This window comes from Pinus tabuliformis, chromosome 6 (assembly GCF_031772625.1).
Source record: "Pinus tabuliformis cultivar Carrire ecotype Pingquan chromosome 6, CPIR1, whole genome shotgun sequence".
Lineage (NCBI taxonomy): Eukaryota > Viridiplantae > Streptophyta > Pinopsida > Pinales > Pinaceae > Pinus > Pinus tabuliformis.
In genome coordinates, this window is record NC_142292.1 from 1,007,371,019 (window position 1) to 1,007,395,746 (window position 24,728).

At 40.6% G+C, this 24,728-nt stretch overlaps 1 protein-coding gene across 1 annotated transcript in view; it reads left to right on the forward strand.

Annotated features, from left to right (window-relative positions):
* Positions 1–6,169: 6,169 nt before the first annotated feature.
* LOC149262406 (uncharacterized) overlaps positions 6,170–24,728 on the forward strand; it is a 37,221-nt gene continuing 18,662 nt past the window's right edge. Inside the window, exon 1 of the mRNA XM_089384616.1 lies at positions 6,170–7,041. Within this exon, the coding sequence (XP_089240742.1) occupies positions 6,472–7,041 (570 nt within the window). The 5' untranslated portion in view covers positions 6,170–6,471. The remainder of the gene's footprint in view (positions 7,042–24,728) is intronic.

Below are 24,728 nucleotides of genomic sequence, written 5' to 3' on the forward strand. Positions count from 1 at the left end.
GCATGAAAAACCTTGAGGAGCAAGGCAAATGTTAGAGACTTGGTGGTTGAGAGGGAGCATGAATTACCTCTCAACATGTAGCCCTAGAAGCAACCTCAGAAGTAGTCTCAAAAAGTTGTGGAGTAGCCACAATTAGAGAAGCAGAGAGGAGACCGAGTGGAGAGATCCACTCAAGAAGAGAAGAAGTAGCCTCAGAAAGTTGTGGTACAACCACAATTGGAGAAGTAGAGAGGAGACTAAGTGGAGACATCCACTCGAGCATAGATCTCAAGTAGGGGGGAATTTCGAGCGAAGTGGGTAGAGGGAGCATATGCAACCATACCTCCAGGTGAGAGGTGGAGCGATGTGAAGTATTAGTCCCAAGAGTGCAGAAATTTGGCAGGGTCCATTGAGAGGTTTTGTCTCATGGATCATTACTTTTCTATGAGAGACCACATTACACAGTAATAGGTGGATCAGTGGCGGTTCATGTAGTCATATATCAAAGTGACAGACGCAGAGACTAGAAACAATTAGATACTGGAGAGTGCAGAGCAGAGTTGACAACAATGTAGATGACATAGAGGCAAAGTCAACAGAAGTGCAGAGTTTTCAGTTGACAGAGGAAGAGTTAGTAGCAGTCAGAGACTTTAGTGACATATGCATCATATTGATTCAGGTTGGATTCTTTTTCAATTTCAGAAGTTGCAGCAGCAACAACACTACAGAGAAGTGTTGCATGCATAACATTCCAAAGGTACCCTATCGAGATAGAGTTGAATTCCTTTCTTGTTGAGAGGGGGTGTTGAAAATAGCAACAAGAAATGTTAAAAATAACATCTAGAAATTCCAATTTAATTTGTCCTCGAATTAAATTGTAAACCAACATGTAATAGTTAAATTAATTTAAATTGACTTAATAGACTTACAAAATTCGAGTTGGAAGTCTATATAGAGCCATGTAGAGTGATCCATAAATTTTAGGGGCCTAGGTTGAGTTCTTTTGAGTTGTAATTAGAGAACACAGTCTAACTGAGTTATAATTAATTAAACTAGTTCTAACTGTTGGAGGAACTAGTAGTGGAGTAGTGTAGCAGTGCATCACTAGTACCACACCAGTTAACTGAAGATTCACTCATAAATAACTCATGCATGTTAGTTCAGAGGAAGACCTAGTTGATATTAGAGTTCAAGGACATTGTACTATCAGTTGTATAATTTTCTGAATTTTACAGATCGTGCATGCAATCAGTTGAGGGCCTATGTTTGGATTGCACAACTATGGAGAGTGGATTTCCAAATTAAATATGGGTTGATCCTCTCAGGAATTGCGCAAGGAAGTAGGGGCTTGGAAGGCTAGTAAATTGGCTAAGTGTTGGCTAGAGTCAGCCTATGAAGCAGAGAGTTAGATTGTACTAGTGCAGGAATTGTTCAGGACGAACAAGCATTGTATTTTCTTCTCAGATCTTCTGGTTAATGCAATATAGATAGTTGGGGTTTTTAGCAGTTTCTTTCCCTAGAGAAATATTGTGTTATGTGTGATTGATATTCTTCCTCTTTCTACTTATTGTTTTCATCGATCATTTTTTGTTTTCGCCGAGAAGAGTAGAGTTTATTCTTGTCTTTTGTTTTAGCAAATCACAGAAGTTGTTGAATCTACATAGTAAAAATATACAAATTATGCTAAAGAACTAGTACCCTCTACCAAATATTAATGATATGTTAGATTAGTTGTAGAACACTAAATAATCTACCATGATGGATTTAAAATTAGGGCACCACCAAGATTGAGAAGATCACCTTTGAAACTAGAGAAGGTTTAAATGAATGGTTATTCATGCCATTTGGTTTATGTAATGCACCAACTACATTTATGATACTAATGAATGATGTATTTCCTCTGTATCTAGATTCATTTGTTATATCTTATTTGGATGATATATTGGTTTATAGTGCTACTTGGGAGGAGCACATCTCAAACTTGATGTAGGTGCTAGAGACTTTGAAGAAGCATCAACTGCTAGAAAACCTTAAGAAGTTGACTTTTCCCAATAGCCTTTGGTGCATTTTGGGTATGTGATTTGTGGAAGGGAGTTTAGGATAGATCCCACAAAGATGGAGGCCACCATGAAGTGAATGGTTCCAAAAAAGGTTTATGAATTTAGGATTTTCGTTGGGGTAACATAGTACTTGTGAAAGTTCATATCTTCATTTTCAACAATAGCTACAACACTCCATGCCATAAGAACGAGCGACAAGAGTTTCCAGTGGGAGAAGAATCAACATAAAGTCTTTGATGAGCTAAAAGGCAAATTAGTCAAGCACCAATTCTCACATTACCAAACTTGCATAAACCCTTCAAAATAGAACATATGCACGTGGGTATGCCATGGGAGAAGTCTTGATGCAGGAAGAAGATCTATATGCTATCATTCTGAAGTATTTTTGGCATAATTCTGAACTACCCTACCTATGAAAAGGAGATCTATTCCTTAGTACAAGCTATCAAAAATGGAATCACTATTTGATGGGAAAGGAAACCATCATCCTCATATATCACCAACTGCTACAGTATCTGCAGGCCCAGAGTAAGCTATAACATACCAAACACTACAGGTGGATGGGGTTATTATAGTAGTTTCATCTAGTCACCAAGTACAAGAGGGACGACACAAATAGCTTGGCAGGCCTGCTTTCAAGGGCACCCACATAAAAAATTACAACTTTGGGAACTCTGATGCACATGGATATTTTCATCCATGATGCATACAAAGAGGCACACACAAAATATGAGGACTTCAAGGAGGTGTTTCAATAGCTATAAGGTGAGAGTCATGTAGAATATGGTGACAACAAAGCTGACTATCATCTCCAAAATGGGTTACTCTATATATTGGACAAGCTTTGTGTTCCTAAAGGTGCGTGACTACCTCCAAGATTGCAGGGCATTTTGATGTTGGGAAGATATTTTCCAACTTACAAAAATATTTGTACTGGCCTAAATTGTATGAAGATGTAACATAGTACATTAGACGATTTATACCTTGTTATAACAACAAGTCCAATAACATGAAGCAAGGACTACACAATCTCTTACCTGTACCAACTCGTCATTGAGAAAGGATTTCCATGGATTTTGTGGGAAGTTTACTAATAATCAAGAAGGGACATGACTACTTGTTTGTGGTAGTTGATAGGTTCATAAGATATGCGTTCTCATGTCTTATAAAATGACCATCAAAGGAAAAGAAGTAATAAATTTGTTCTTTGAATAGGTCTAGGTGCACTTTAGGGTACCGAGAAGCATCATTCAAACATGGGACACTAGATTTATTAGTGCATTTTGGATTACATTGTGGGAGAAGATGGACATGAAAATGAAGAGGTCAACAACATTCCATCCCCAAATAGATGAGTAGACACAAGTAGTTAATAGGACTTTGGTGCAACTTTTGAGGGGTTACAATCAGAATCATTTGAAGACTTGGGATGAAAATTTGATTTCTATGCAACATTATTATAACATAGCAATCCACAGGTTTATTGATAAGTCACCTTTTGAAACTTACTTTGGATATTTACCACCTTCACTCTTGGACGTTGTATATTGGCAACAAGAAGGATCTCACAGGAGATGCATTAAGAGTTGAAAAAAATGTTGAAAAGATTAGGTAGATCCATTTAAAAGTATAGGACATGCTAAAGAATTCACAAGAAAAATATAAGGCTAGGCATGATCAACATAAGATAGAGAAGTCATTCAGAGTGGGGGATAGAGTATGGTTATAGTTAAATAAGGAAAAACTATAGGGTCTTGGTAAGAATATTAAGGCTCTATGATATGGCCATTTTGGGATATTAGAAAAGGTGGGAGATAATGCCTATAGACTTAGTACAACTCCACATATGCACATTTACTTAGTAGTCAATGTCAATAATCTTGAACTCTATGAGCCTTCCATGTTGGATTAGGAGGAGGAGTAAGTCCTACCTTCCGTAAAGGACATAGTAGCAGATGCTCAGGTAGAGTTGGCAAAGAAGAGGTCCAGAAACACAAGATAGAGGCAACACGATGGGTCTTAGTTTGGAGAATTAGGATTTGAAACCTTTTAAAGCCATATTGAGGCATGCAAAAGTTATTCCTCCTGCAAGTTGACCTACTCCATTGACCACCATGATATGGGAGGATGCCACGTTATTCCCCATTACCAATGCATATGGGGTTATCTACATGTGGACTTTAAGAAGACTCTAGAAGGTTCAAAATCGTAAATCTAGTTGAGGGTTGAGGGAGTCAAGTCTTACCCTTAGTTGGATTTTGGGCTATGCTAAATATTTGTGGCTATGAGGAGTAGGGGTTCCATTCCATGCTATTGTATTTTTTTCCATAGTTGAGTAGAGAAATTGGGAATGGGAAGTTAGAGAGGAAAACAAAAGGGGTTAAGGTTTTGTAATAAGCTTACATGACACAGGGATCAAGTAACTCCATAAAGAGTACCTCTTCCTTTACACTTGCATATTTCCATACCAAAGAAAATAGAGTGGAGCAACCTCCCCTTCTAGCTAGGTTTTCTCTCATAAGAGTTTCCCAAGGAAAAAATTGTGTCTATTGTGAATGGTGTGTGTATTTCCTTTTGTTATATTTCCGACATTTCATCTAATTTATTCATTTAATCATAAAAAACAATAAATAAAAAATCTGAGATCTAAAGGGAATTAACATTCACAATAAATATTTTAATATTTTATAGATCTATTGTGATGAACAGTTCCAATGGAATATCCACAAAATTTATAGATCATAGGATGTTACTTAAGTCCACGAGGAAGACTTTCATGAGGCATAGTGATCTTGAGGCCTAACTCCCGTTACCTTGACCTCTTTGGGGACATGCACTAAGAAATAATGTAGAATACATGGCTATGACACCATTGATCCATACTGGATTGAAGATGGAAAGGGAGAACACTATTGCATAAATAACACAAGATACAACTTTAACCATAGATTATTATAATGAGAACTAATTTTTTAATAGTAATCAATCAATGATAAAGACAATGCAATGTAAATAAAAAAAAACATAGTGGATGAATGATGTTAGCGTATCTCTAAGAAGAGATGCAATGACTACGCTCATTTGCCAAAAAAACATAAAAAGATGATATAATTAATTTTTATAATAATGCCAACAAAATGTAAGAGTTAAGACCTTAAGATGTGAGAACCCTAACTTTAACGTGAAGTTAACATTGAGTGTGCATGTTGTGTTGGCTAATATTGAACTATTCGATAAAAGGAGGGCATTATTGACAACATAACTTTTCACTCATTGTTCTATTCTAGATCTTCCTTAGCTTGTTTGAAAGACAATTTGTAAATTGAGTTGAGTGCTCAATTGTTGTATGAGAACCTTGAAAAATGCATGATAAGGCCACAAAAAGTGCGCCAGAAGAATTCAAGATCTCAACTAGAAAATACAACTTTTACTCCTTTTTGTTTTTGTTTGTTTGTTTTTAGATTAGTTCAGCCTTAAAAAGAAGTTTGTGTTAAAATAATATATTTTTTCCTCAAAAAAAAATCTTATCAGAAACCCATGACACTTCTCCACATTTTGTAAGTGGTAACTAATAAAAATCCATCAACATTGATTAGGACATTGCGTGGGCCTAATGGTTAAAAGCATGTGTTTCCTCCTAAGAAGTCACAGGTTCAAAACCAGTGGGGGTAGAGTATGTATGCCTTCATAAACTTAATAGTCAAATCAATTAAAATACCCAATAAAAATAACTAATTTAAAATACTAATAATAATAATTTAACCCAATAAAAAACAATTAAAATAACCCATAAAAATAACTAATTTGGAAGATCAACCCGAAACCTTCGTTTTGAAAATATTCAACAACTTGAGCTAGCTCTAGATAATAATTTCCAAGTTTTGATGATAAATCTCACTCAATTTAAGTAATTTATTTTTTCATCATGGAGATACTCTATATAAAGTAAACGCTACTTTCGAAAAGATAATTATTTTTTTAAAGAGTAGATAACTATAAATCGGTGACGGTTTAGCAGGATAATATAAAGCTAATTTACAAATGTGATTATGCCTCGTGGCGATGCCGCAACCGCCGCATCATGTTTTCAACGTACACATTAAAAATAAAATCCCACCCGATCTGTTCAACCGTTAAAGGGATTGTATTACAAACTCAAAGAATATGAGTAGCTAATGGGAAGTACGAGGAACATTTGTAATATATGGTATCTCAACGATGTCATAAGCGGGGAACAATTACATATATGGTATCACAATGATATCATAAATCCTAAACTTTCATGATATCACATTCAGTGGAATGAAAAACAGAATTCATATTTGGATTAATGGCGAGACCTGCCATTAAATTGTGTTTTCTCACAGTTCTGCTCAATCAATCTGAATTCCTCACGCTATTATAAGAATCTTTACTACCACCCACAAGTCTAATGGCATTGGTACACTCTGTTTGCTTCCCTGCTTATATTCACATTCGCTCCACTTATGACAGGAATTCAAATCCCAACCCCATCTCACACACCAACCGGCCAATAATTTCTATGGCTCCCGTTAGTCCGTCATTTGCCAGCAACAGAACCAGAAATAAGAGAGCAAGTGCACTCATTTCTTGCACATGCTGTGAGAATGCTGCAGGGAAATCCCTTTCCCTGGAACATCAGGATCATCTTCCAACTATGTCTGACATTCTAAGGGTAGCCGAAGCCCAAAACGTGAAACTCCAATTGAAATCCGTGGGACCCTTGTTCACAATCACTGCTACCAGTGTGGTCACGGGGGAGGAGGTGGGAAGGGCGAATGGATTCATTACAATATGGTTTGGAGGGAAAATATTGCACTTGGAATCCATCCGGATGACTCTACAAGCTTTCAAAATGCAGAAGTCCATCTTTGGAATGGGTTTGCTGGTGGGTGCGATGGCAATTCGATATGGGTATGATTGCAATTGCATAAAAGCAGAGCTGCTTGCCATCAATGACTCAGAGCTTTACCATTCAAAGGTATTCTCTCTCCCTCTCTCTCTTTTTCTTTTCCTTAATTTCGTTTTCCGACATGTCCAGTTAATTGAAAAATGGCTGGACAAAATGTGTCTGTATGTATATTGTACAATGGCCTTTTGGATTTTTTCATGGCTGGAGTTCTTATGTCACGAATGTTATAAAAAACTATGATTTACATCAAGAACATAAACTACTGATACAGAATTGGGGATGATAGGCTCTTTCCTCCTCAAATGTTCAATTATGGCCTTATAGGTGTACATCATTTATCTCCCAAGGCAGGCTACTATACCTAAATCTCGCAACTCTGCTGCTTGAAATTGCTTTATTCCTTCACCCCCTCCAGTTGCTGCATCGTTTCTCATAGCTTCTGTTTCATCCTTCCATTCTTCTTGCTCATCATTGTTGCCCTTTGCCGCCTCCTTAATGGTGTCCATTGTTCACTCTGTCGGCTTTAGTTAAACATCATTCACCTCATCAATCCGCTTGTCTCTGGTACCCAGAATTATGACTTGTATATGGAAATCCAAACCCATTGTCGATTTAGAGAGCCTCTCCGGATGTCCACTAGCAAAGGTATAGAACCAGACTTCCGAATCCATAAATTGCATAACCAGACACCAACCTCTTGTTAGCAAACAACCAATGCTTTCATGATAACTTCACCTATGGAAATGGTGCTCATCTAGATGAGTTCCTCGTGATACCCAAGGAAAATGACCATTTCCAGTTCATAAGATGCTTCTGATAAAACATGCATGATCGTGATCTTCCATGGCTTTGATAAGCCTTAACAGCTTTGAATAGTGACTCTTAAATACTATTTCTTATCTTCTCTTAAGAAAGTATTCATTATCTCTAAATTAGCATTCTTATTTTCTTCAAAATATTATCTTACTTTATCATCTTTAAATCTGGAATCTTATCTTCTTTTCTGTATCATTTTCTAAATTAGCATTCTTACCTTCTCCAGATTGTATCTTACCCTATCTAATCTCTGCTAGAACTATTCTTAGAATTGTTTTTATCTTGTCCTATTGTTGTTTTTTTGTTGGCTTGATTCGCGGGGGATTTGAACCTTGAATCACATGATTTACATAATATTTCATAACACAGCAATCACGAATTGAGCTGCCCCCAGTGGGCTATCTTGTCCTATTGTTATCTTGCCTAATTTTGGAGGAATAAAAATCTATCTAAGCACACCAATACTAGGGTTTAGGGGATTTTTTGGGTAGAATCCATTCTATAGGTAGTTTATGAGATACTAATTTCATGGCTAAGTGTAGTACCCATATTTCCTTGGAAACTTAGGCCCAAGTTGGTGCCCACACCTCAGGAGAATCTATTTTTATCAATTTTTCAAACCAAGGTTTCCAGAGCACAAAGTGGAGTGGAGGCGTTGGGAGCACCATTTTCCATCTTCGGGAGTGGAGGGTCTTTATATATATTAAAAAAAAACACCCAGAATGCCAAATTAGTTGCAAAATATATACAAACATGCATATTTGTACATCAATGAAGATAGAAATGACATCCATAGTACTTTAATGATTAATTAATTGAGCATCAACCGTCTAGAATCTAGATTCTACCAACTACAACTCGTTGACAAACAATGTTCCACCATCGGTCATATTGAGATCATCATCATTAGTATCATCCTTCATTCTTTGCTTCTTGTCTAGCCTTCTCCTTTACATCAATCCTCTAGGGGCATCAGTGGACATTGCCCAATTTTGATGAAACTGCCCAATCCAAGCCTTAAAATATGGTAGAAAAAGAAAAACATGCCTGATCAATGATTTTGGTTTGAGTGAAGGGTACATTTTTGCTACAGCCATGACAAAGGAGTTCAACAATCAACACCACCAACATTAAGATACATATAGGGCTTGATGTTCTTGATTAAATGCCAACCACATACCCTCATACGTGATTGAATCCAATGAAAATGTCGCAATCCCATCAATCTTGAAATCTTGAAAACTGTTAAGTTTGTTGAATTTTGAATGGGATATGAACTCCATTTGAAGTCTGATGAGGTTGGAACCGCTCTCAAACATCCTGAAACAATTTATCGTAATGTTAAAAATTTAAGTAAAAGTTGACATTAGTATTAGCCTATTAGGGAGCGCTAAGGGAGTGCCTAGGGAACATCCAGGGAATGTTTTAATCTTTGGGAGTGTCCTTGGGAGTGCCACACTAGCATATTGGCGAGGAGCCTGCCCAAAAGGTTTGGAGTGTGGTTCCAGAGCTGAAGCAAGGGCGAGGGGTGGCGCGGAGGAAGGCTTTTGGCAACCTTGGTTCAAACCTATAACAAAAGGTTGTATGTTCAAATGCTTAAGATTTTCAAAGCTGATCTAGAATTTTAGATTTATGCTTTTAGCTGTGGGTGCTTTTCCATTTTAGTCCTATTCCTATTCCCCTCATTGTCCAAAATCCCCTCAATTTTTCCATGGTACTTGTTACAACACAATCTAGCACCTCCAAATGATGTAAAGTCCCAAGCATCAATAGGCTAGTATTTTCAGGAAGGTTACTCATTGTCACCTTAATAGATTTTTCTCTCTTCTAGTTGGCTCTTCTCCAACTCAAGGGGGATTCCCTAAACATAGGATTGCTAAGGCTACAAAGTGGGGGTTCTAGGTGATTTTTTGAAGAGTAAGCCTTAAGAAAACAAGGCTGTTGTAGTATATGAATTGTGGTTGTGGAAATAGGAAAGCGATTATGAGAAAGAAAGGAAGGGAAGGAAGAGGAGAAATAATGGAATGACATGACGGGGGACTAGTGTCTATCAATCGAAGGGCTAATGGAGTCATGAGACATTGTAAAATTACTGGACTGATTTATGACCATCAACTATTTGGAGGTAGGCTATGAGGTAGAAAGACTAATTTGACACCTTCCACCCACTTAGATGAGAGATCTAGTATGAAACCTTCATCAATAAGTTTGTACCTAAGGAAAAGTGAACTTGTTTGATACATTAAACCTTGAGGTGTTTGTTAGAAATTATAATGTGGAAACTAATCTTGGAGGGCTCACTTTTCCACGCATTAAATTTACATAAAGGTGTTGTTTTATTAGCTGATTTATTGTCCAATCAACAACTAGATATGATATAAGAAAGGGAACAAACCAGAAATAAGACACCAAATAAGACAAGATGGAAAGCCTCACATTTCTTTTTTCCTAGCTGAGTAGTGTTCTCATAACTAGGCCTTTACGTTAGAATGAAAGCAAGACATTTCTACAACAAATATGAATCAATTGAATATCATAAAAAATAACCATACTCCAAAATAACGATTCCTCGTTTCTTCACTAGTCTTCAAATTTGATACACAAGGGAGCCCAACACCATCATCTCCAAGCTCCAATCTTCAATTACTATTCTCTCTCCTTAATCCTCTAGTTGCCAATTACAAATGAAATGGAGAGAAACTCCTCTTTAAGTAGAGTGAGTTAAATCTCTCATGTAATGAAATATTTTATCTTTCTAACTAACTCCATGACAGGTCAATAAATTATATAATATTGTAGTTAGATCCATGATTGACAGTGTCAAGACCCGTGGACACTAGCCTCCTCAAGAGAGGATGCACCATCTAGAAATAGTTATTATACCAAGTCAAATGCTAAATGGGTCCACATAGAATTCACCCTCCAAAAATGAATGCATGCAAATTATAATAAAATATTCTTCAATTTAGGAGGATGTTCTTAAAGGTCCACCTAGAAGAGCTCACAAAGTGTGCTTTCCAAGGTGCATGAGGGATATAACAATGCAATATTTTTTCTAGGAGATTGCTCCATAACCAACCTCCAAAAATAGAAAGTGGTCCACAAGATGCATGCAACCAATGCAGATATGCAAATCCCAAGGAAATCAACTTCATGGATGAATAGAGGAAGTAGTAAAACCCCAAAATAGTGAGTAGGCAATCTCCAACAAAACAAATAGAAGGAGATAAGGGCGAGCTAGGCTTTTGACCATGCCAAAACTAATGAAATAAATAAATATACACCTCTGAGAATAACAAGAAGTGTCTCTACAAGTTCACCCTCTAAGGATATGCCCAAATATAGTAAGATGACCAAGTAAATGCATGTAATGCGCTACCTTCCCCCTTCACGTGTGAAAAGGAAGCCAATGAAGTAGGGTGCCGAAGCTATTAACTTTAATTTGGATAAATTAGATTAATTTAAACATTGAATATGTAAATCGACCTTAACATGTGTTGAGAAAGGTTAAGGCTCAAATTTAACCCTAGTCCTCTAGTTAATCACCAATATATTAAATCACCATGAACATGTGTGCCAAAGAAGGGTGCACATTAATAAAGTGCTTTGCCATTTAAGTAAAATATGTTGTCCCTAATAAAGCCCCACCATGATTATGACAAAACATAAAGCCCAATGTAAAATGCACCACCACCAAGGGATTATTACATCAAAATTAATCCAACCTTATGAAAAGTTAGATTACCATCAAATCAAATGTAGTACCCTGCCTCTAATTCAAACGTTGGAAATAACATATCAATAATGATACTAACATTGTTAAACACATTTCCTTTAGGTGATAGTGGAAAATGTTACATCATAAGGTTAAATCACCTAGGAAAATTCCACAAAAGTAACATGAACCATCCCACCATAACAACATCATAAGAAATAGGGACATAAAGAAGTGCTAACCCATTCACTCATCAAGTATGTTACTAATCACAGATTCAATGCATGAGGACCATGTAGAACACCCCTCCTAGTGACACCAAAAAATACCACATCATCAAGCGAAAGTCACTAGAGAACTTCAACAACTATGAAATATATATCTCATAACCATCATCATCTAACCCCTTGGGGGGCTAGAACCCTCATTGTTAAATTATGGTATGTTCTATGCTTAGAGCAATTTACTTCTTTACTTTTTATTAGCCACTGATATAAAGTAAAGTGCAGATAGAACATTAAACGATCGATAAAAAACAAGCCAAGACAAGAGACACAAGATGTGGCGGCTAGCCAGGGACAAACCCCAATGTGGGGAAACCCTTTGATCAAATCTTCTTTTATCTTCAATAGTTCAGCAGCGAGAGAGAGATAGTACAAAATCACTAATCAGTGATTTAAAACAGCAGTAATAAAACCCTTGGACAGCAATAGTAAAAGTGATCAATGAACTCCCAAATTGTCTTCAAGACAACCTAGGAGAACTCGGTCTCCAACAGAGGTAGTGGCAGCCCAAAACAGTCAAGGTAAGATGGTCAAAACAGCGGTGCATGCTCCAACATACTGCAGCCAGCCCTAACCAGATAACGCAGTCATAAATGTGGCCTTAAATAGTCAACGCAGACCTAAACCATTTGCTGGTCAACGCAGGCCGAAACCATTTGCTGCACCTTCCTGCGTCCTTGCTGCCCTAGCTGCGTCCTCCTTCAATGCTGCCCTATCTGCGTCCTTCTCTTTCCATGCTGCCCTAGCTGCGTCCTTTCTCCTTCGTATACCCAAGAGACAATGGAAGAGATGAGAGGTAAGATGAATTAAGATAATGACTCAACCTTTCCTCTATTTATATGCAACCCTGGGAAAGAGTGCCACACACTTAACTGCTGGCCGACCTTGACAATTTGTCAAGTAATTACTAATAAATTCATATCTCCATAAATACTTGTTGGAATTGGATGATCTTTAGATCAATCCTACACCTCTCGACAAGAGGAGCCTAGGAAAAATATCAGCTGCCATAAATGAGGTGACCCACATGGAGTTTGGCCCTAGTTGCCAATTTTAACACTCCCTCTCAATTAGGGAGAACTCCATCTGCAATCCGTCTGACTGTCGCTACTATCCCAGCCATCAAATGCACTGCCCTGCACAACTTGGCCCTGCTCTGCTCTGCTCGAACTATGAAGAAGAAGAAATGATGGAGGATGTATTATACCATCCAACATTGACCCAAAGTCAGTGTCAGAGTGTGTCATACCACTCTCACTGATCCCAGATCAGTATCATTGATCCCAGATCAATGGAGGTCATCCTAGCATAGGGAGTACGATAGATACAACGATGCGTCCATCGATAGTACTACTATGGTCCCTAACCCCATTTGCCTGCTCATTGATTAGATGAGAGGTACTTCCCATGAGTCCCAGATTGCATGGGTAGGATGCATTGACAGGGGAACTAATCATCTTGTCCACAGGAGAACGAATCATCCTGTCCAACAGTCGTCACAGGAGAACTAATCATCCTGGCCCACAGGAGAACTAATCATCCTGGCCCACAGGAGAACTAATCATCCTGTTCCACAATCGCCACAGAGAACTAATCATCCTGGCGCACAAGAGAACTAATCATCTTGTTCCACAGCCGCCACGAGGCGTCAAAGGGGAAGGTTGAACCTTTCACCCTGTACATAGTGCACCACCAGGGGATGGTGAGTCGCCTTGTGGTCACATGTCGCTCCAAGAAGTACCCCGCGCCCCCCCGAAGCTCCCAGAGCTCAATACATCATACTTGACCCTCATAAGAGGGTCTCTGAACGACACCAAGTCGTTCTCGGAAAGTCAAGAATTTGACCTTTCCCAGGGGCTTCGTCAAAATGTCGGCGACTTGTTCATCTGTACTGATATGTTGGAGCCTTATTGCTCCCCGCTGCACCATATCTCGAATATAGTGGTACCTGATATCGATATGCTTGGAGCGATCATGAAATACAGGGTTCTCTGATAAACGAATCCCGCTCTGGTTGTCACACAGGATCACGGTGGTATCCAATGTAAATCCAAACAATTCACTGAAGAGCTTTCGCAACCAGACCGCCTCACAAGGAGCCATACTGGCAACAGTGTACTCTGCCTCGGCGGTGCTCAAAGCCACCGACTTCTGCTTCCTGCTCATCCAGGATATTGAGGCAGATCCCAAAGAGAAACAACACCCGAAAGTGCTCTTTCGGTCCACCACATTGCCTGCCCAATTAGCGTCGGTATATCCAAGTAGTCTCACATCTCCAGCAGTGTATCTCAACCCATGAGTGATTGTGCCACGAATATATCTCAGCAGATTCTTGGCACCAATCCAATGTGTGTGGTGAGGCTCAACCATATGTTGACTCAACGTGTTGACTGCAAAGCATATATCCGGACGGGAGTTCACCAAGAACATCAATGCTCCGACGAGTTGATGATACTCGGTAGCATTTCATAAAATAGGTCCGGCAACACTACCGCTTAACTTCTTGAAGTCAAGCTCCATCGGGGTAGTTATGGGCTTGTAGTCCACCATACCGAATCTCTTCGATATTTTCACCACATATTTTCCTTGAGATAGGAAAATCTCCCCTGGCTTCTGTCAGACTCCTAGTCCTAGGAAATAGTGCATCAATCCTAGGTCCTTCATCTCAAACTCAGAAGCCAACTCCCTCTTACATTTGTGAATGAGAGGGTCTGCCCCTGTTAGAAAGAAGTTGTCAACATACAAGACCAGTATGAGAGGATTGTCATCTTCAACCTCAAAGTAAAGGTTAGGGTCGGCTTCACTCCTAGTGAATCCCAGCTTCATAAAGTAGCTACCGATCCTTTCATACCATGCTTGGGGTGCTTGCTTGAGCCCATAGAGGGCCTTCTTCAACCTGCACACATGAGATTCTCGATCATGAATCTCAAATCCTTCGAGTTGCTCCACATAGACTTCCTCTTTGATCGAACCATGCAAGAACGCAGTCTTGACATCCATCTGATGTATGTTCTATCCTTGTGAAGCAGCAAGGGCTATGATCGAGCGGATGGTGGTATATCGGGCAACAGGTGCAAATATCTCGTCATAGTCTATACCTTCCTTCTGAGAGAAGCCTTTCCTTTGGATTTGGCCCCAGAATTGTTTCTTCTTTTAGCATGAGAAGAAAAGGCAGAGGGATGGCCTTTAAGTGCGGGCATTTCTTGCTCTTCCATCCTTGTTTCTTCTTGAATGCATCTAGCCATCAATTCCTCAAATCTAGGAATTACATTATTGTTGAGAAGAGTAGTCCTGAATATATACCATTCAGGTGGCAATCTTCCAAGAGTTATGAGTGTCATTTCCCTGTCAGGAACTACTTCTCCAATAGATAGGAGATCATTCTTGATCTCGGTGATCCTTAAGAAATATGCTTGCATATTCTCATCTTCGCCCTTCTTAATTTCCTTCAGCTTATTTCTAAGGAACAAAACTCGATTTGCATCATTAACTTTAAATAAACTCACCAGTCTATCGTAAATTTCCTTGGAGGTGTTCAGCTCGGAAACATAGGCCACCAGGTACTTGTTGATAGAGTCCCGGATGATCTTCCTTGCTTTGAATTTTCCCTTAGTCCACTTGTTTCTAGCAACAGCGGATGCATTTGATGGAGGCTCAACAATTCTGCCTCTCACGTGGTCCAACACTTCCTGCTCTTCTAATGTTAGATCAGAGACATCTTCCATCCGTGATAGTCAGACTTCGCACGGAGTTTGTCTTCAGCAGGGAAGTGTGCTGAGGACCCCATGATTTCTTTAAGATAGCCTTGCCAACCTTCTCTTCGGTGATTGCTCTTGCTCTTGCTCTTGCTTGGGCTTTGTCTTCACCTCAGCTCTGATTCCATGTTAAATTATGGTATGTTCTATGCTTAGAGTAGTTTACTTCTTTTACTTTTTATTAGCCACTGATATAAAGTAAAGTGCAGATAGAACATTAAATGATCGATAGAAAACAAGCCAAAACAAGAGACACAAGATGTGGCGGCTAGCCAGGGACAAACCCCAATGTGGGAAAACCCTTTGATCAAATCTTCTTTTATCTTCAATAATTCAATAGAGAGAGAGAGAGAGAGAGATAGTACAAAATCACTAATCAGTGATTTACAACAGTAGTAATAAAACCCTTCGACAATAATAGTAAAAAGTGATCAATCAGCTCCCAAAATGTCTTCAAGACAACCTAGGAGAACTCAGTCTCCAACAGAGGTAGTGGCAGCCCAAAACAGTCAAGGTAAGATGGTCAAAACGGCAGTGCATGCTACAACATACTGCAGCCAGTCCTAACCACATAACGCAGTCATAAATGTGCCCTTAAACAGTCAACACAGACCTGTTCAGCACCTTGGCTAGCCTAGGAGAGGCTACCAGCACAAGGCCACAATCAATGGAGGCAATGTGCTGGTCAACACAGGCCTAAACCATTCGTTGCACCTTCCTGCATCCTTGCTGCCCTAGCTATGTCCTCTTTCCCACACTGCCCTAGCTGTGTCCTTCTCTTTCCATGCTACCCTAGCTGCATCCTCTCTCCTTCGTATACCCAAGAGACAATGGAAGAGATGAGAGGTAAGATGAGTTAAGATAATGACTCAACCTCTCCTCTATTTATATGCAACGCTGGGCAAGAGTGCCACACACTTAATTGCTGGCCGACCTTGACAATTTGTCAAGTAATTACTAATAAATTCATATCTCCATAAATACTTGTCGGAATTGGATGATCTTTAGATCAATCCTACACCTCTCGACAAGAGGAGTCTAGGAAAAATATTAGCTGCCATAAATGAGGTGACCCACATGGAGTTTGGCCCTAGTTGCCAATTTTAACACTCATCCATTTCCAAGATAAGCACATATACAAAACCACGATAATGAGATAGTGTGCTCCACATCCATCAAAAGTGCAACCAAGGGGTGATCAACAAGGAAAGCACATGTGAAAAGACCTAGGGTTTTGTGGATAATCATGGATGAAGGCACTCCCGTGATCAAGGCAGTAATAAGAAAGGGCTTCTTATGATATACTTTACCAAGTACTAAGCTCATACAACCCTCAAAGAAGTCCCCAAGTTGAGGAAAAACTAGCTAGGGTTTTCCCTCTTAGGTAAACACCTAGGGCAAGAGATTTTATGGACGAAATCCAAGTGGATGCCCACCAAACTTTAGGATCAAGTAGTCAAGATCCTAGGCTTGATGTTTAGGCTCTTGGAATCTCGCCAAACCTCCTCCTCTGCAATTCACTCTAAACCCTAGATAACCGTCCTACCTTAAGAGGACCAAAATTTAGAGAGGAGAATTTATGGAGAAGAATTGAGTTTGACCACCAAGGACTTGGACTAGTGCCTTGTCCTTTGGGCATATAGAGTCTTAGGATGTTCAAATTGAGCTAAAACATCTCGAAGGAGGCCTAGAATCGATGCCCTAGGTATCAATTCTAATCACTTACCCACTTCAAGAGATAATGGAGTTTCATGGAGAGTTCAAAGATTTTCCTCCACTAACAACAGTCATTACATGCCATACATTGAATAACATATGCAATACTCAACTAGAAAGCCTTCCAAAATTATTTTTCAACAATTAGGGCACAATTTAACATATTCTAGAAGCAACAATTCCATACACTAAACAAATTCAAGAGAAAATTTCCATCAACATAAGGAACTTACAAGATGACATGCAATATATCCATCCAATATCCAAGAAATAGCTCCAAAGAAGAAATGTGAACTAGCTTCCATACATCGAAATGCATCCACAAGATCTCCAATAACGAAAGAAACAAGTGTGAATTTATCCCAAGAAGACTAATTTCAAGTGTGATGATGATGAGAGACTCAAATGAGGTCTCTTATATTTATACATGTTCTATCAAGTCTAATTTTAGCCTAGAAGCCCCTCTTAGTTGTCAAATGGAGGGCAAAACTAATTGTGGTTACAAGCCAACCACATAGCCAATGTAAAATCATAAAGATAAACCCACAAGAGGGCTGAAATGCCGGTGTCATCCCTGTGTAGGCCTCATGGAGTCATGCATTGATCTCTCTTGATGCCAAAATGAAGGAAGAGGGCTCCAAAAATCGTCCTCTAGGGTTTGGCCCCTTGATATCCATGCAAATCATCATGTGGGCCCCAATTTTGTGTTTGGGGCACAAAATGGGTCTCATGGGTCTCCTGGTTATAGAATAGCCTGAATTTGCTCCATTATTGAGGGCCCAGAGAATGGTGCTAGCCCTCCTACATCTCAAAGTGTGCGACAAACTCATCTAGGCCCTAGATTAGCTGCCAAACCATGTGATCATTGCTAAGCCGACTGGGGAAAACTGGTCCAAGTGCATCATCTAATGAATAATGTGGGGCAAAGCGCAGACCGTTGTGGTGCTGAAGGTGCTCATGTAATGAAGTAATGATGCTCTGCAAGTAACAAGAATCTCATGGGCCATGGCTCTCAACATTTAACCTAGAGGGTGTCATATGCTCCTCTAGTGGACTTAGGCCGCAATTAAGTTGCCCAACCCATGATGAAACCACCTGCTAATCACACATAATGTCTAGTGCTGCATCTGCACCATCAGGTATAATAATTCATTAGTGCATCTAAGTGAACCAAGATTGTTAGTCAAGGGCACATTGAGATTTCATATGGGGCTTTGATATTGTTATAATGTTACCTCCCTAGGTATTAGTGGTTAATAAACGATCCTCTTAGGTGTTCCTAACCCCTAAGGGGAAAGACAGGTCCTTGGTACATCCTTTAATTGATAGGTGACATCTGAATGATGATGAAATGGATGGGGACACAACGGTCTCAAGGCCAAATGTCATGGGTACAAGGATAGCAATGGTGAAGGATGCCCACATATTAGGCATATAGATGTGAGGAGGGAGCAATCATGATTACATGAGTTACCCTAGCCTTTGTTTTTCCTCCCCTCTTTATTTGCCTTTTTCCTTTTCTTGAATTTTCTTTGTATTATTGCTCGAAGCTCCAAGAAATGAGAGCATGCTGTGAATGATGTAAAGCAGTTGTTACCCCCTTAAGGTGAGGCAGTTCATAGTCCACCAGGGGCTGGGACGTGCATGGGTTCCTTTAATGATGTGAGGGCATTCATGGGCCCTAGGAACCCGGGTGATGGACATAATGATAAGGGGTAGAGCTCATGTTTGGCTTTTGTTCATGTGCTATATTGAATGTCGCGTCCATCTTTTGCATTTTATGATCTTTTTCTTTTGTTTCTTGCTTGTGTCCATGATATGCTTTTAACTCTTTTCGTTGCATCAACCTTTGGGGCAACATTTCTAGGCCCCACTCAGATATGTGGACAATGGGAGGGGGAGTGCCAGTGCCTTGTGGACTCAGAGAAGGACAATGATGAAATAGGGCTTGTAATGTGCGGAGGGGACCAAAAAATATGGAAAAGAAAAATGGGACCATGCTACCAAAATTGGGGTTTCCCAAGTAGTGCCCTTCCTAAAGCCATAGGCCAATAGGGGAGGTCACACGGGGCTAGGATTGAGGATTAACCTCCCATTTAAGGTGAGGGAACAAAACCATGGTCAAAGCCCTTCCTTCTTCCAAGTCACCCAATAATCCATGCTTAAAATGGACAAATGAAAAACAAGCATAAGCACCCAATTGCACAATGAAAAACATACCTTTTGGGTTGGATTGCCCACCTTCTAACATATGTTCTTGATAGATGGGCGAGGAAACATACAATTGATGCAAGAAGTAGAGATAAAGTGGCACATCACATCAGCTATGGGTGGCTCTCTGGCAGTGTTGCACGAAACACCCCCCGGATCAAAACCCTGAAATGTGACCCGTATGGATCCGTGGGTGATCTGCCCCCCGAAACGTGTCTCGGAAATCCTGAAACATGGATTAGGTCGGAAAAGATACTTCTTGGCCAGTGGGAATTGTCCGACCCGATCCGCATTTTGGAATTGCCGGGACGTGTTTTGGGGGGCAAATCACTCAACTGAAACGCCGCGGATCGGGGCCGCTTCCGTACGGATTGCGACCGATTCCATGGGCAGCTAGCCGGTTCCACCGTGCAGCCCCAGTAATTCAATTTTTATTTATTTATTTTTGTTAACTAGTGGTTGGGGGTGGGTGTAAGTTGGGTTAGGGAAGGGAGTGAAGGGATTAAAAACCTCTTTCGCTTCTCATTTGTTCACTCTTGTATTTTTGGAGAGCTTAGAGAAGAGAGGAGAAGAGAGGAGAAGAGAGGAGAGACTTGAGGAGAGCTTGGAGGAGTGAAGGAGGATCTAGGAGAAGGAGGAGGATCTTGGGGGAGTAAAGAAGGGCTTCCATCTACAAGAGCTAAAGAGGTAGGTGCAAACCCCAAACTCCCTCATTTTTCTGTCATTGTTTTTTGTATTTTTTTCCTCCCAATCCTACTCTTTCCCGTTCTTTCTTCTTGCTCATTTAATTGCAGGTTGTTGATCACCTATATTCATATTCCAAGATGATGTTCTTTTGTTTTCTATGTATCATTCCACTTTTGGTTTTCATGATGGCAAGGGGGAGTAGGAATAGAAGGGAAGAAGAACAAGAGGATAGTGGTCCCCATATGAGCGACCCAATGTATGATGAGGAGGAAGGGTTTGGAGAGGAAAGGGATGAATCTGAAGGGAACACTGAAACACTAGAGGGGAACGCTGCATTGACACCCTTGTGGAACTATGTGACCAAACTTGAAGGGGGAATAGGTGGTGAAAGCTACAGATTTCTGTGCCTCATGGTTGTCATGGAGGAAAACCATTTAGTGGTTCATATACCCGTGTGAGGGGGCATCTTTGTGGGGTGATGGACAATGATGAGAAAAAGGGTGTTGTGGGGATACAAATTTGCCCAAACATTTTAACCAGTGTTGTTAAAATCGCTATAATATCGCGATTTTTTCCCGAAGCCGATATTATCGCGAGTAATACTCGCGTTTTTTTTTTATACGCAATTTTTTCAAAAAAATCGCGATTTTTTCCCAATTTATTGCCGAGGGACGGGGCAACGTGGTTTTATAAGGGATGCTAAATGTTCGAAATGCAATTTTTTTTGAAAGAACCAAATAATTTTTGAGTGGGGCAGCTTAATGATCAAGTCTAGGCCCTAGTATTGATATGCTATTCATGGTAATGTTAAATTCTTAAAGTAAAAGTGACATTCTCCTTAATCTTCATTTTCATCCTTTTACTTAAATTTTTAACATTACCATGAAATGACTCAGGATGTTTGAAAGTGGTTCCAACCTCATTGGATTTCATATGGAGAAAGTAGAATTTTAGATTTCATTCAAAATCCAACAAACTTATCAGTTTTTCAGGATTTCAAGATTGGGAGATTGTAATGTTTCCAGGTGACACCACCTGTTCGGGCTACCCCTGCCACCTGTTAGGGTCCCACCCTAACCCCCTTATTTATGTAGTGGGATCGAGTCGTAGTAAAGAGTCAATAAAGCCCATATGAATAATTGTAAGTGGTTAACCCGCAATTAATGACGGGACCACAGTTAGTTGCAAATGGGCCATGGTATTAGATAGATGGTATTAATAAAACCCATGGTATTGCATGTATGAGTCATATATAAAGGATGGAGACTCCCTGCGAGGAGCATCGTGTCTTATTTATGTATCGAGCTCTGCTCTATTGGAGGTTGCCCCCTCGAAGAGGCCAGTGAACATTGCTTTCTGAATAATAAAATATTTGCTGTTGTCTCTCACTATTCTATGTTCTGGGTATCTTTCTTTGCATATTCTGTATTTGGGTATCTTTGCAGGTTAAGAGCATAACAAGTGGTATTAGAGCACTTTCCAGGGCCAGTGGGATCTCCATTTCTTAGCAATTTTTTTTTTGGCTAGAGACGTGTTCTGGCGTCTTTAAAGCACGGGATCTGTCGTTGAGTGCATAGACCTGCGGATTTGGGGAGGCATGCACGCAGGAAATACAAGAGGTGGTCATGCTTGTTGGACTCCCTTGTAACCCCTGTGGGTACCCCTTCGAGTAGTAGCGCATTAGACAGAACCGCGTACGGACTGTCTTCCAATTACCTTCTGGGTATATCGGAAGCCCCTTAGCTCCTCTGCAACCTCGCCATAGATAAACCGTCGGCCGTCTTGCTGCTACAATACACCGAGAACAGCACTCGGAGAGATTACTCGCCCGTACGATAGGGTAGTGGGGTTGTATGGCTAAGGGTACGATTGATCCTCCTTAGTTAGAGCCCTGAAACATTGGGCCGAGTACTACTGTCAGACCCTTATGTATATTGCGATCTATAGCACCTGACACTCCTCGAGACCATAGTTCCCTTTTCTATCTGGGGATCACGCATCATCTCTGCCAGAACCGCTTGCGCAAAGGGGTGCAGCAGCAGCAGACATCAGTCCTGCAGTTCCGAGTTAGCATACCAGCCATTCCTATCTATTAGATCCATCAGATCCACAGCAGCAATCTGTTCTGCCGCTCAGAGCTATCCGATCCGCCATTCAGATCTCTCAGATCCACCTGATCTGAGTAGTTGTGTGGGGTTCCTATACCGGGGCATGATTTTTGCAAGACTTTTGGTAGCATTGACATTTTGAGGATTCGGCTAAAAAAAAAAGTTTGAGAACTCCCGGGGCGCTTATTGGTGATCTAGCCCATCAGAATCAGGATGACGAGCTGAGCACGGTGGTACCATTCAATTCTTAGTGAATTTTTTTTTTTTTTTGGGCGGTCCCAATTTTCAAGAACATCAGGTCGGTGCATGGTAGAAACTAGAGCTCAAGCTATGGCCAATGAGAGGATGGACAAACTTGAAGAATCCTTGCAATCCCTCCAAATTCAGCTTGACCAACTAACTAGCATGATCCCGAGCATAATCCCGACGGGCAAGGAGGAAGCCCATGAGGAGGCGTATATTGGCAATGGACACAGTGAGGGTGAGTCTAGCCACTCTCTTCACCTCGGGGGCCCCCACCAACAATCCCGTCTGCGACCTCCCAAGTTGGATATGCATAAATTTGATGGTTCTCACCCGGCAGCATGGATAGCACAAATGGAGCAGTATTTCAATCTGAATAACATCTTAGATAATGAGACTCAGCTTATGGTGGGGAGCATGTACTTGGAAAATGAAAGGTGGCAATGGTGGGAATGGCATCAACGTTGCAATGGACCTTTTAGGACTTGGACCTCCTTCAAAAAATCTCTTACAGAAGGCTTTGACTAGGAATCTTCTTTTTTGGGTCGTCTTACTAAGCTCCGACAGACGGGCACAGTGGATGAATATATTACAGCCTTTGAAGCCTTAGCCTTCCGCACTAGGGGTCTCTCAGATGTGTTCTACATGGAATGTTTTATCAGCGGTCTTAAAGATGCCATAAAAGCCCACGTCTTACTGCACCACCCTCCCACATGGACGGAGGCTTGTAAGGTAGCTCGTAACGTGGAACATGCGTTAGCAGCCCAGTACAGTCGCCCAAATTTCACTGCTAAGGGTCGCCTCCCACAGGCTCACAGCACGACTCAAACACTTAAGGTTCAAAAGGTGTCACCTGCAGAAATGGCCGAAAGAAGAAAGCAAGGATTATGTTACTACTGTGATGAAAAATACTCCCCAGGTCATAATGCAAGGAGCCCAAATTTTTTCAAATTTATGCCACTGATTACAGCTCATCAGAGGAAGATCCACCATTGGAGGAACATGAGGCGGTAGAAGAGGACAACCAAAAGGACAATGTCCTTGACGAACCAGTTATTTTGTTGCATGCTTTGGCAGGGATTTCTTCACCTCAAACTCTCAAAATCAGAGGTTTTATTAAACATCGCCCAGTAGTTGTCTTGATTGATAGTGGAAGTACACATAATTTCATCCATCAAAAAGTCGCGGAAGCAATGCATTGTTTTGTACGAGCAGTTTCTAACTTCCAAGTCCAAATTGCGGATGGGGGCACAATGAAATGTGAAGGCTGCTGTGAAAATGTCAAACTTCAAATGGGGGATTATCAGTTGAAGACCCACATGTTTGCCATACACATGGGAGGGTGCGACATTGTCCTCGGTGCTGAATGGCTTCGCACTCTTGGGCCAATCACAATGGATTTCCAGGAGTTATATATGAGTTTTAAGCAGAACAACTCCACACATACCCTCCGTGGACTCCAGGCGGGAGCTCCCTCTATCATCAACTCGCATAGGATGGAAAAATTGCTAAAAAAGGGTCATCATGGAGTTATAGCTCAATTTAATGCCATCCAGGCAGTCGAAACCAAGTCTCTGCCGATTCATCTTGAGATGCAACAGATTTTAAATAACCATCTGCCGGTCTTTGACAAGCCTCATGAGCTTCCACCCTCGAGAGGGGAACATGATCATAGCATCGCCTTGGTTCCAGGGGCCCAACCCCCGAATGTGCGCCCATACAGATATCCGTTCACCCAAAAGAATGAAATAGAAAAAATAATCAAGGAACTTTTGGAAGCAGGTGTCATTCGTCCCAGCATTAGTCCTTATTCATCACCGGTGGTCATGGTGCTCAAGAAAGATGGGGAGTGGCAGATGTGTCCAGACTTCAGGGCCCTCAATAAGTTGACAGTCAAAGATAAATTTCCCATCCCGGTGGTTGACGATTTGCTGGATGAACTCAATGGGGCTCAATTCTTCACTAAGCTGGATCTTCGCTCGGGCTACCACCAAATTCGCATGAAGGAAGTCGACATTCCAAAGACTGCTTTCAGAACTCATGAAGGCCATTATGAGTTCCTGGTCATGCCATTCGGTCTTTGTAATGCCCCCTCTACTTTTCAGAGCCTTATGAACCACCTTCTCAAACCATATCTCAGGAAATTTGTCCTTGTCTTCTTCGATGACATCCTCATCTATAGTTGCACTTGGGCCGCACATCTTCAGCATGTAGATCTACT